General features: G+C 44.2%; 1 protein-coding gene across 1 annotated transcript in view; it reads right to left on the minus strand.

Annotated features, from left to right (window-relative positions):
* Positions 1–12,748, minus strand: part of PPM1L (protein phosphatase, Mg2+/Mn2+ dependent 1L) — a 103,260-nt gene that overhangs the window by 7,125 nt on the left and 83,387 nt on the right. The window contains exon 3 of the mRNA XM_075506822.1: positions 653–814. Within this exon, the coding sequence (XP_075362937.1) occupies positions 653–814 (162 nt within the window). The remainder of the gene's footprint in view (positions 1–652; positions 815–12,748) is intronic.

Raw genomic sequence — 12,748 nt, forward strand, 5'->3', positions numbered from 1 at the left:
AAAAGAGACTTTGAAAAATTCATGGAGAATTGGCTATTAAACTTGATGATCCAAACGTAACTTCTAGCCCAGGAGGTCGCTAAACTGACAAGTGATGAAAGCAAGAAAGATTTATTGCGGAAAGGTTGATGTTTCTTATATTCTTTCCCTGTACTCCTGCTACAATTTACATGTTTGTGCTCATTAGCAGTCACTATATGGGAACAAAAAATAGCTTTGATGAATTAGATTCATGCTCTGCTTATTTTAGGAACTAAACTTCATTCAGCTTCAGACCCAGCCTCTCACATAAACCCTGCTGATACGGTTTGGTGTGAAGAAGCCTGTAATGCCGCTGCTCCTGTTTATTAATTTGCTCCCTGCAGAGATCACAAGGGAACTGGCTGGGACGGTCAACAGGCTGTTGAAGATGAAGGCTGCTCTTCTTACTCTGACACTGGCTTATTAAGGGATAGGTCAATCTGCTTCCACTTCTCCCTCTGCACCATGAAATCCCGCTGAAAAGTGCTGTATTAATAATGGAAGATTTTATCTGCTGATGCCTCAGTCTGGTACTTTTTCAGGCTCTCTCAGGGGAAAAGTCTATATTATTGACAGAGTAGAGATGAAAAAAGATGAACCTTCAATCCAAAGCAAAAACGTTACAACTCACCAGCTCTTTTAATCCTCTTCCTCTCTTTCAGTTGGTAGGGCTTGTGATCGTGTGACAAGGGGATAGCATTCCCATCCTTGTCACACAAGACTCCTCGTGAATCACCAACGTTGGCCACTGTGAGTTCTTTATCTGACAACAGCGCGATCAAACAAGTTGTACCTGGAAAAGATAGAAGGGAACGGGAAGCAATCAAACAAGTTGTACCTGGAAAAGATAGAAGGGAACGGGAAGCAAAACAAATATGGGGGGGGTGTATATATACATGAAAGTGATAAGCAGGAAAATGTTCTTCCTACTAATAATGGCAGAGAGGGGCTAAAGTGGGAGGAGTGTGTTCCAGTCTCCGTCTGAGGGCCAGCTTTTCCTAATGGCCAAGGAAAGTAATAAGAGAAAAGTACAAATTAGCCCCAGAGCCCACTCGCAGCTTCTGTGAACTGGAACTACTGCACTGGACTGTGCATGGGTAAAACAGAGCTCTCTCCCCTCATCCCCTCAAGAACTGAGGTCAGTTTTTTTATTTTTTTATTGAAAAGAAGAAAAGATTTGACGTTTTTAATTACTTTAACCTTTAAATACACAAAAATGTAGTTAGTCATTGACCACCATATCCAACAGGCATAGTATTTGTTGGCTAAAGTGGCAGGAAAATATTGGAGAAATTGGCTGTTTTTCAAGTGAGAACACTGTAGTTTTTATTTTCCTCATTTAAGCGGAATGAATGTTGAGCTAAGCAGAGCCCATTAAGACCATGCCTTTTCTATAGTTTCCCCTTCTAGCTAGTGCGAGCTGTATTCATAAAAACTCCAGCTATTACAAACACTCCTTGCATGGGCTTTGGACCAGATGTCACAATTTCATTCATATTTTAGAATAGGAAGATGGCAAGTGAGTTTTTAGATATACACTAACAAACATTAAAAGGGAACGTGCCTGGCACTCTGTTTAGATTACATGGCGCTGCTAAAATTTTTACAGAAGGAACTCTAAGTATCCTTCAACAGTAAATAAACTTAACTTAATGGCTGCTTTCTTTTCCTTTTAGGTAGACCAGAGAAGCACATGGTTGAGTTTTCACCTCTGTTGTTAATTTACATCTGATATTCCTTAAAAAAAAAAAAGATGCATCCACAGCTGGGGTGCTCTGGAAGAAGCACTTGGGGCCAGCATGCCTGATGAAGGGCCCCAGTGATGAAAGCCAACCACCAGCAGTGTTACAAAGCAACGCGTCTCTGCTGGTACGTTTTAATCAGACAAAGACGCGGTTTTAATGAAAATGCCGGCAACGGGGCATTCCAGCACTGCCTACCATCCGTGGCATCCTGACCCCTGGTTTTGCTCCTGGGGAGCTAGATTAGGGTTTAGGTCTATGCTCTGTGGTCTGACAGCTAAATTCTCATAGCTGCCGCTTGTTGCGTCGCTGTCCAAACCCAGAATTAAAAACTATGTTTTGCTGTTCCCATGTCAGTAGATGAATATCCCATGACTGGTATAAATAAAATAGCCAGTAATAAACAAGTTGTGTTTAGATGCACTGTGTTCTGAAGATTTATTTTTAGCCTAATGGTCTGTCTTGCACAGCTCTAAACTAGAGCTATTTTTTCACAAGACAGGCGCATATATATATATATATATATATATAATTTTTTGCAATTGACTGACACATTGCAGACCTAAATGGATATAGTTTCCTGTTTGTTGCTAAAACCCCCTGCTAACTGCACAACTTAATGGCTCACCTCACGACAGGCCATGCAGAGGAACCTGTCCACCAGGATCACCCGAGGAACCCAGCAAAATGAGCCGCCTGCTCGAGAAATATCTCCTCTGAAGACTAAATGAGATTGCACCAAAGGGTGTGAAGAAGGCTGTGCTGAAAGGGGCGCCTGCCAGCTGGATGCCCACCCTGTTCGGATGCAGGTGTCCAGCCTTAGTACCCTGGTGAACAGACCTGCTCTAACGCTGGAGGACTTGGTAATGAAGACACCAGTATCCAAAACACAAAGACAACAAAATAATAATGAAGGTACAAACTACTATAGTGGGGTGCAGCTGGTCATTTAAGCAGAACAAAATGGGATTTAGCATTTGAGGTCACCTCATTCTCTGCCTGAACAAAAGCTAGTAACTCTGCAAATGCATAAAGCTCTGCTTCAGTAAGAAAATCATAGCAATAAATGGCACCCTCCCTTGCTTTTCTTTATGAAACTTTCCTTAACAAACGTTCAAGCAGCATCGTGCTGACAGTTTGCAAGAGACTAGAGGGCTGGTACCTGCTGACGCTGGTCTGACATTTCATCTAAACTTCAGAGAGGAAAAGAACAGCTGTCTTTGCTATTTGGGTTGAAAACAAAACCTGTGAAATGGAAAATGGGGGCAAAAGTGAAAGCCCTGTTGGATGGGGAGCCAAAGCCAACTCCAGGAGGATCCCGGCGTGCTGCAGGAGAGAGACCCACGCACCACCCACGAGGCTGCAAACTGCCGTGATCCGCCACCCAACTGATGCTTCTTTCTGAAGATCAGAGCTCCTGCTCTACCTCTAGCTGCCGTCTTGGCCTGACATTTGCATCTGTAAATGCATCAACGCTCCTCTGTGCAAGACCACCCTGCTGCTCCACAGATTGCCTTCCCCCTTCCCGTGACACCAGCCCAGCGTGTATTTTTTCCTACAGGCAGTAGTAAAAATCATACGTTTCCTAGTAAGGAAAATACTGCAAATGACATCCTAGAGGCCTGCTGTTTAGAAAGTAAAATGCTTCACGAATACAGTCATTATTACCACAATTTATATAAAAATGATAACTTTGAACACAGTCTTCTTGGTTATATGATCTGTGTGAATGAAAGAGAACGAGCGTCTGAAACAGAAGATAATTTCCAATGTGATTTAGGAAGGATCAGTTGTTTCATGGTCCCTGACTGATGGCTGGGCTATCGTTAAGTCCCTGACCTCACGCTACTGCCTGCCATTACATGAGAAAGCAAACTTATTTTACTTTGTTTTCTTTTCCATCTATTTTTATTTCAGTCATTTAACCTTGTGTAGAGTTAGAAAACATCGTGCTCTTGTCAGCCGCCTCAGATTTAATGCAATTGCACAACGGAAAATTCCCAACATAAAGGGTCCAAAATTGAGAACACATGTTATATTGGTCCCTTGATGCAGCTGCCTGAATAATACCCTGCTGAGCAGTTTACAAAGAAAATCACCAGAAAATTTAAAACCTGTACTATACTGGCTGCAGAGATAGGGTTTTCTTTTTGTTTGGGTTTTTTTTTTAAGTCAGGTAAGATTATTGGTGTTGTATTTCAGTATCAGACAAGGCACCTTGTAAAAGTCAAGGCTGCACGGGCTCTATCAGTTCTTAGATAACCGCTTTATCGGAAGGAGGAAAAGTCACCAGAGTGCAAACAAGGCCTGATTAATACATTAAAAGGCATTAGAGAGCCCAGGTATGACCCAGCTCACCCTGCAGCCGCTGGAGATCTGCCACTTCACATGCGGCATCAAAAAATCCTGCAGACGCCTGGCTCCAAATCCCCGCTGGCAGGGCAGCTCGGGATGAGGACCAGAGCTCTTGGGCTCTGGATGGCCCAAGTTGGTAGAAATTCCCTCAGCGCCCTCGCTTCATCGTAATCCATTAGCAAAATGCAGTTAATCTCACGAGGTGCTCACCACGTTGCTTCTTTTCTCCCTCTGCCAAGTTTTCCTTCTGTTTTCCATGTTTCTCATGCCCCACAGGTTTCAGGCCATCAGCACGTGAAACCTCTTCCCCCTCATCGCTCTCTTCAACCCTGAACTTTTGCCCATCCCTCCTTCATGAGAAATCACACCTCCACCCTGCCCTTATCTCAGGCTTTTAAATGGCAAAAGTCCCTGGCCAAGGCTTTTCCTCCTGAACAACTGTCCTTCCCATGTGTGCCTCCTCACTGCTTTTCCCAGTCCTCCCCCACCTTTTCTGTGGCTCTTCGCACAGAGTCTCTTTTCTCAGACAAAACTGAGAAACGAGACTTCCCCCTTCTATGTTTTAACCATTACTTCCCCATTTGCACAACCCATGCCAAGGCTGCTCGTGTGCTGCCTCCCATCGACCCATCTTCCTACTCTAGTGACTTGATTTTAATTTTTTTTACTAGTTATCACCTCATCCCTATGCTGCTCTGGCTCTTTTCTTTTGCAGCGCATCTTTGTAATACCCCTCTCTAAAAAGACATCATTACCCTTGATGATTTTTATGGCTATCACTGCTTTCCTGTCTCACCTGTGTGCTCATTGAAGATGCCATTTGCAGTCACTGCCGGAGGTTTCTTTCCCTCCAGCTCCACGCTATGGCTCCTCCAACACAGCCTCTGCCCCAGGCTCCCCATCGAAATGGCTTCTGCCGAGACCGTAACAGAGTTTTCCAGCCGCAGTGCAGACAGCGAGCTTTTCTCATCCCTGTTACCTGCCTCCAGCACAGCCAGCTCAGCGCTTCTTCTCGGCTGATAAGACACTCTTCTCTCCTAGTTTTCCCCTTTGCTTGTCTAATCACAGGCACCTCTGAAGACCTCTCTCCTCTCCTCTCCTCTCCTCTCCTCTCCTCTCCTCTCCTCTCCTCTCCTCTCCTCTCCTCTCCTCTCCTCTCCTCTCCTCTCCTCTCCTCTCCTCTCCTCTCCTCTCCTCTCCTCTCCTCTCCTCTCCTCTCCTCTCCTCTCCTCTCCTCTCCTCTCCTCTCCTCTCCTCTCCTCTCCTCTCCTCTCCTCTCCTCTCCTCTCCTCTCCCTGACCAGCCCCAGTCCCCTCTGTAGACTTGCTTCTGCATAGCCCCATCTGCAAACACATACATCACCAGACCTCCATACCTGCTTCTCCATCCCAGAGACCATCTCTTCTCTCAAATAAAGGGTCAGCCTGTTTGCTTTGCAGATATTTATCCCAACACTTTCACTGCCCATCTCCTGCAGCCCGCTTTGGATGGGGTGGCCAGTGCCATAGGCTCTCTCCCATGAGTTCCCCGGGTGTCATTTCCTACTCCAACATCCCATGATGCTGCCCTCCAACCTCGAGTTGGTGAGGCGGCGTGGAAAGCGCTATTGGGCACCTCGTGGTGCCACCGCGGCAGAAGGAGCAGGTCGCTTTGCTGCCTCGTCTCAGCTTTCTAACACGTCCCATGTAGAGTTTCACTCAGCTTCACTCCGTAGGGAAAAAGAAGAAAACCGGCAGAATGATGACCTCAAAACCAGAGACCATCACCATTATCTTTGGAGAGACCAACACTGTCCTCTTAGCGTTTAGCCTAAAAGCATTAAACCCCAGAGGGCTAAAAGCTACATTAATTCCTGCACAGGTAGGGCTTTTGACAGCTCGTCTGTATTAAACAGAATTCTGCGCAATAGGAAATTAGTCTAATCTCATCTCTGGTAACAAAGCAAAGTGACAAAAGAAAGAAAAAACCCAAATGTAATCAATATTAATTTTTAAAGAGAGACTGAGAGACATGCAAGGAGACCAGAAAATGACAAGGCAGTGACTGGAAGCACACAAAGCTTCACAGGCGAAGGATGCGCAGCCTTTGAGACGGTCTGCAGGAGGAGGAGGTGGGCTGCACCAGCTGGGACCACTGTGAAGCCGCAGGGAAAAAGATCCCCAGTAACCTTAATTAGAAAGGGAATATCCTGGGTGCCTGGACCTGCACCATGCTCGGATGGACACGGCTTTCACAGTCCACGTTTCATAGGGTCAAACATAGAGCTGGGGAAAATTTCTATGTAAACAGCATGAGCCCTGCACTGACAGTATCTTTAAAAACAGCAGCAGGTTTGAAGCAGCTGGATCCCTTATCCGGGTATGGAACTGACACTGGAATGACAGCTCTGGCCAGTCCTGCCTTATCGGTGACTCCAAGTCGGATGGGAGGCGCGTAAAATCAACCCACACAACCGCTTTTTGGTAAGTCTGGATCCCCTTTCACAAACTGATGGTGTACAGTAGCACCCCTGTGATGCCTGACTGCCGGAGAGTAGAGGTCTACCATACCCTTTGAGCAGAAATGCAGTCAGAGCGACTGCAGGTCAAGAAATTCGGTACTTACTTGGCTGGACTGATTAAAAAACAAACAACAACTCAAAAAACCTCTTCCCATCTTTTTTCAACAGTGCTCAAGCTTGAATTCACACAATAATTAAGCAAGAACTAGTATTTTTGAGTTTCAATAATCACCAGAAGGAAACAGAATTACTCAGAACAGTGCAAAAAGCAGGATGAACAAAAATATAGATTTATATTTACTCTCCACTAGCAACTCACACTGCATGCAGCTTCTTTCTCATTTATAGACCATGCATTTCCACTTGCCTTACAGGGACTTTAAATCCTAAACAATAAGACTCCAGTAGTTTTCAGGGCAGATGTGTGATGTTTTTATCATTAATATAGCTGTCCTCTGTGCCCACCTGCCTCAGCTCCTCCCATCGAGACCAGCTACATGTCTCCTGAATTTCTATTTTACATGCTGTGCACACACCCCTCAGGCAATGCAAATAAAACTTTGATTATAGCCTGTGGAATAGGCAAGACTGAGCAAAACACTGTAAGTACGTATATGAGGGAGGGTAAGAGAGTCTCTCGCTTCCCAGTGCCCAGGAATATGGATAAAAAGTGGTGTGAGATCATCAAGACCATGAAACACCGCCTCCGCGTGCCCTCCAAGTGACCCACCAATTCTAATCCAAAACCATAAAAATAAATCTAATTATCCACTGCTTATCTGTAAGATAAGCAACGATAAAACCAAGCGGCAGACATTCATGTTTCTTTCGTGCTACGGCAGTGAGAGGAACTGCAGGAATTGCAGGGGCTAAAGGCCTTTCCTTGCTCTGATGTTCCCCAAACCACCATGTCTGCATGGAAAAGGAGGGACAAATCAGGTACTGAAAACAACAGTTCTCCAAACAAAAATGATCCCAACAAACTGTAATTGGGGTGGGACTGCTGTAAAACCTGTAACTGGGGTTGGATCACTGTAAAACCTTTTGCTGGGATGGACCTTTTGCTGGATCCCAACAATCTGCACGCCTCCTCCTTGGCTGGTTTCTAATCCAAGGTGCCATTCCTCACGTGCGTTTTCGGCTTCTCTAATGACATCCAACCTTCATCAAAGATATTGTGAAAGGCCAAGCTAATTGTGCTCATTAGCATGTCTTCGTCCTTTAGTCCTTTATAGGTTATTGAAACGTTTAAATATCTACACAATTTCTTTTAGCAGAAGCTACGCAGATTAGAGAAAATGCTATTATAATCTCCAAAATACACAATTTTGGCAAATTACTGGGCTAACCGCCTGCCAATGAAATAAACTGCTGCTGACTCACAATACCTTTCAAAAATACATGTGTGTTTTTAAAGTACCCACCTCCTTATCCTCAAATGTCTTGCAAGGTATATGGGACTGAACAGCCTACACATCATACAGGCATTCGTCCCTGAAGCCCTGCAGCGCCGGTGTTTCCTACAAATGAGCTGCCCTTTCTTTCAGTTAACAAAATTCTTCTGCAAAATTCAGTTCTGTAAAGCACGAACCTAAAAATAACCATTCTGAAAATTCAAGGTCTCATAATTCCTTAATCATCTCAACATAACGTTTTTTTCCCCCTGAAATTAAAAGAACTCCTTCTTTTAAAATTGATTAAAAGAAACATCAGATTCTTAGAAATACACAGAAATTACTTCAAACCTCTATAAGATCGTAGCTTATTTTCACCACGAAACAATTCCTACCTGGCTGTATGCAGTACTATTTTAAGATTTTATATTTGAAACAGAGAACCATATTGTATTTCTATTTAGATAGATCCTATTTTCCTGTCTAATCAATGAGCAATCAGTATATATAACTTATTCCTGTTTACCATTAATCATATTATATTCATCATATTTGGGATTTACTTACAGACTAACAGATTCATGTAGATGTTCCTGCTCAGCTATGTAAAAAATACCTAAAAGTGTTTTCCAGGTCGGAAAAGAAGAGCTGGAAGGAAGTTTTGTGCATCAGGTAACAAAAGTTAATTACTGAAAAACGGACACCCTTTTGGGCAGCCTCTCCATCTTCCAGACTGCTCTGACATTGCCTCATCAATACTGCAGTGGAAACGGGGAGCGCTCCCACCTTCATGCTATCCTAGCGCCGCATGATTAATTTCTTGCCCTTATGAAAAATAATCTTAATATGAAGGGAATCTCCAGTTCAGTTCAAAAGTCGATTTCTTGGCATCGCTCTCGTATTTAGTTTCACCTGAACATCCCACTCAGCCGTTTAATATGCTAGAAGTAGAAATATGTTGAAAAAGGTTTATTTTTTCCTGGTTAGAAATTTCTGGATGTCACCAGGCTATTAAAGTGCAGAAAACCACACGTGCAATCTCCTTTGTGGACAGGCTCGGCTGTTCTGCAGCAGTTAAACCTCCCATGCAGCCTTGCAGTGATACAACAAGAAAAAATGCCTACGCTAAGGTCTGTGCATGAGAGGAAAAGACATCTCTTGCTGACACTTCCCTGTGAGCCTTCGATGTCTACAGGCTGAAACACAGTCTGTGTGGTCAGTGCAACACTAGCGTTTGCACGCAAACTGCAAAGTCTGAATTCTGATTGTAAGAGCTCCTGAAGCACCGGAAACTAAAACGAGTGTAGACGATCATGCAATGTAGTGTATATTCAGATAGGGATCCTGCTACTGCTACTGCAAACCATAGTCCTGCAATAGCTCTAACCAGCTGCTGCGTAAGCCAAGCAACAAGAGCGAAGGGTCTAGCTTAGCATGAGGTTTAGAGAAGTCAGGCAGAGCAGACGAAGCGCAGCCCCCAGCTCAAACAATGGCGAGCACACAGCATTCCCTTGCTGAAAAGCACAGGTTGTATAAACTGAAAAGCAAAAGTTATTGCTTTCAAATAGGAATTACACCTAATTTTTTTTTCCCCCCAATCTGTTGTTGAACATGTTTTCCCCAATTCCTAGACCTCTACAGCAGAAGGAAAATTTAGGGGCAATTTCATATAATTTATCCTTTGAAGTGGAGGCATCCCTAGGAGATCCGAGTAACTCTGAGCCAAGGCAGTAACTAGCTTGGTTTTGTTTAACGCGGCAACTGTGTTGAGCAATCTCAGAACAAAGCGGTAGGATTTCTATCGGGTCAAACGGCCGGTGGAAGAGGAACCAGAGAATATCACGACTCTTCCAAGCCCAAAGCGCCTCTGCCCAAACGCAAGCTGCTCACATGAACCTAGGGTATTCAGGAAGAAGTTGGACATTTTTCATTGGGAAAGATAAGGGTATTCCCTCAAAATAACAATACCTTAACTTTTCTAAGGAAGAGCTGGATAAAAGTTTGAAACCAAATAAAAGCCACTAAAAGTTTTACAGTGAGATATGTGTAGTCTGCTTTGTTAAGATTTGTCCCAAATTCTGTGATCTGTAAGACCAATCTTCTATGGATCCATTAGAAATCTTCTACAGCTTTGCACTTCCCATTACGGAAATATATCAAATTTCAATGTAAAACACAGTCTGCAGAAGTGATCGCACCAAAAAAAAGAAAAAAAAAGGGATACCATCCTCTTAGCAACTTCAGACAAATAAACCCCTCCACAATCACAGTGCCAAAGATATCAAAGATGTTACGTTTATGACACTAACTGGCTTTGAGTGAGTCAGTTGGGTACCGACCTGCTGCAGGATCCACCCCACATTTTAAGCCAAGCAGAAGTTTGCCGGTGGCGGCACAGGGACAGCCGACATCGGTGATTTTAAGTGTCAGCAATAAGGTCAGCCATGCCGCTACTCCACGTGCTGCCCCATGAGACCGCATGAGAGCATGACTGACCTTATCTAGTTAGAAAATGTTATGCTAGATGCTCAACAGGCTTTTATTAGTGACATTCAACTGTAATGAGGCCTGTAATCACATGGAAAAAGTAGGAGCAAAATGAAAACCCCACTTGGAAAACAAAAAACCCCACCAAAATAATTAAAAGCATCCAATTTATGCCGAGTCCTGTGACATCTCTGGCTTTATCCCAGTCCTGCCTAAAGGATCAAGGCTGTAAAATTTCATTTGAGCCCCAGGAATTGACCTGCACTTTCCTGAGGTGCCTGAGCCATAATACCAGATTTAAAGCAGCAGCTATAAATAAGGTGTCAGCGGGTAGGCACTAAAATGAACTCAAGACATATAATTAGCAAATCCTTCACAAACAGTGTAACTAACAGCTAGCTTATAGATGCTGTGCACATCTCCGCATCACTCAGCCTTAATGGGGCTGTTCGAAAATCCCCGTTGCAGCTGGCAATTGTATCCGACAAATGGTTTTTACTACGACTGCATTGTCCCTCGGCTCCTGGGGTTGGGTTTCATGAAGGACTAACCCCCATCGGTGGCAGGACCGTCTATCAGGCTGCAGCTAATTCCACGGAGAACCACTGTAAGTATCTGCCGCGCTCTCCAGCTGGCCCTGAGGCGCTTGCATGACGGATCACTCGCCTTAACTCCTGAACAAATAAGGAACTTATTAGTATACAGGCAGAGCTGTACAGCAAGGCGGTATTTAAGAGTTATTTATTCAGTGCCCAAGGCGTATCGCCAAATTACAAATACAAACATGTACCCCGTCCAAAGGGATCAAGATCTTACTTTGTATCTCCTATGCTGGCAGAAGAGTGGGAGCAAGAGGAGGAGGAAAAAGGGGATGAGGAGTGGTAACACACCAGAATTACACACAGTTAAGGAGGTTTGTGATTTAATTCAAGATCCTCACTCTGTCCCCATCCCCTCCACTATCCAACAGACAAAATTCGCTGATGCAGATTTTACTGAGCTGTAAATTGAGGCTGGCTGGCCTGAGCAAGGGTGGCAGCTTAAATCAGACTGGTGACTTTTCCCCTCTTTAGGTTAATTAAATTCTGGGGCTAATCATCTTCCAACGCCTGGCCAAAAGTCACCTTGGACCGTACTTTTTTCCTTCTATATTTTCTGGTTGTACCTTCCAGTTCCCTGTATCAAACCCTACTTTGCCCATTTGCAAATTCAAAACCTCCACATCTGCCAAACATGCATTTTTCTGGGGCAGAGCCGTCACCTCAGAAATCATCCTCCCAGCACGTGGCTGAGTGAAAACAGCACAGTTTGGGGGGAACTTTTGCATGAGATCAGCAAATTCAACTGGCAGACAGAGCCCAGGCGAACACCTTTCTAAAATACACCCAAGCTGCTGGCAGACAGCGGCTGCAGCCCGTAATCCCAGAGCTGCCTGGAAAAGATGCACACGGAGGGAGCAAAAAGGACCGATATTGCCAAAACTCGGCAACTGCCACTGTTAGAAAGGTATTATAGCACGAGGAAGAGCCAGTTTTGGCTTGTTTATGACCAACTTCTTTACCTTAATGGGTTGTTACAGATTATGGTTAGGGTTTTGAAGAAAGCTTCACTTGAGAACAGAAAGCCTCCTTTTGTTCCTGCTCCTTTTTCCTCCTACCTCTCCCCATGTATAATTCAAACACTGGGAAATAATGGAAAAGGCTCACAGTGATTGATCGTGGCGTGCAATGCGGTTGTGCATGCAAAGCAGGGCTTAGCACGAGCTGAACGCTGCTGCAAATGGGGAGAGCGCAAGGACAGCTGACACAAAGATGTGTGCAAGAGTGCAAGCGATCTCCAGAAACACAGCAGCGCCCTTAGATCATAAATCCCTGTACACGTGCACGTTCTTGACATTATTACAACATATTTTCTTCTCAATGATTCTCCTCTTAAAATGTTTTCAGAAGAACCCAAATATTAGCTTTTCATATGTGATACGGCAAAGCCAGGAGCAGCGAGACTGAAGATACTTATTTCAATAATGAAATTTAGCAATTACGGGTGTAATGAAGAGTTTTGCAAAGGTGTATTTGGTGATGATTTTGTGCCACTCCACCCTGCTACAGCAATGCTGTTTATGCTTGTTCGGGTAATGATGCAGGGAAATTTAATAAGGAACTCTGTCAGGTCTGTCAGGTTTGGAGGCAGAACAAACTTTGCCGCCTTCACTGCTACTCACAAGACCCTTCAGGCATTTATCTCTGCAT

Source organism: Mycteria americana, chromosome 7 (genome assembly GCF_035582795.1).
Source record: "Mycteria americana isolate JAX WOST 10 ecotype Jacksonville Zoo and Gardens chromosome 7, USCA_MyAme_1.0, whole genome shotgun sequence".
NCBI classification, from domain to species: domain Eukaryota; kingdom Metazoa; phylum Chordata; class Aves; order Ciconiiformes; family Ciconiidae; genus Mycteria; species Mycteria americana.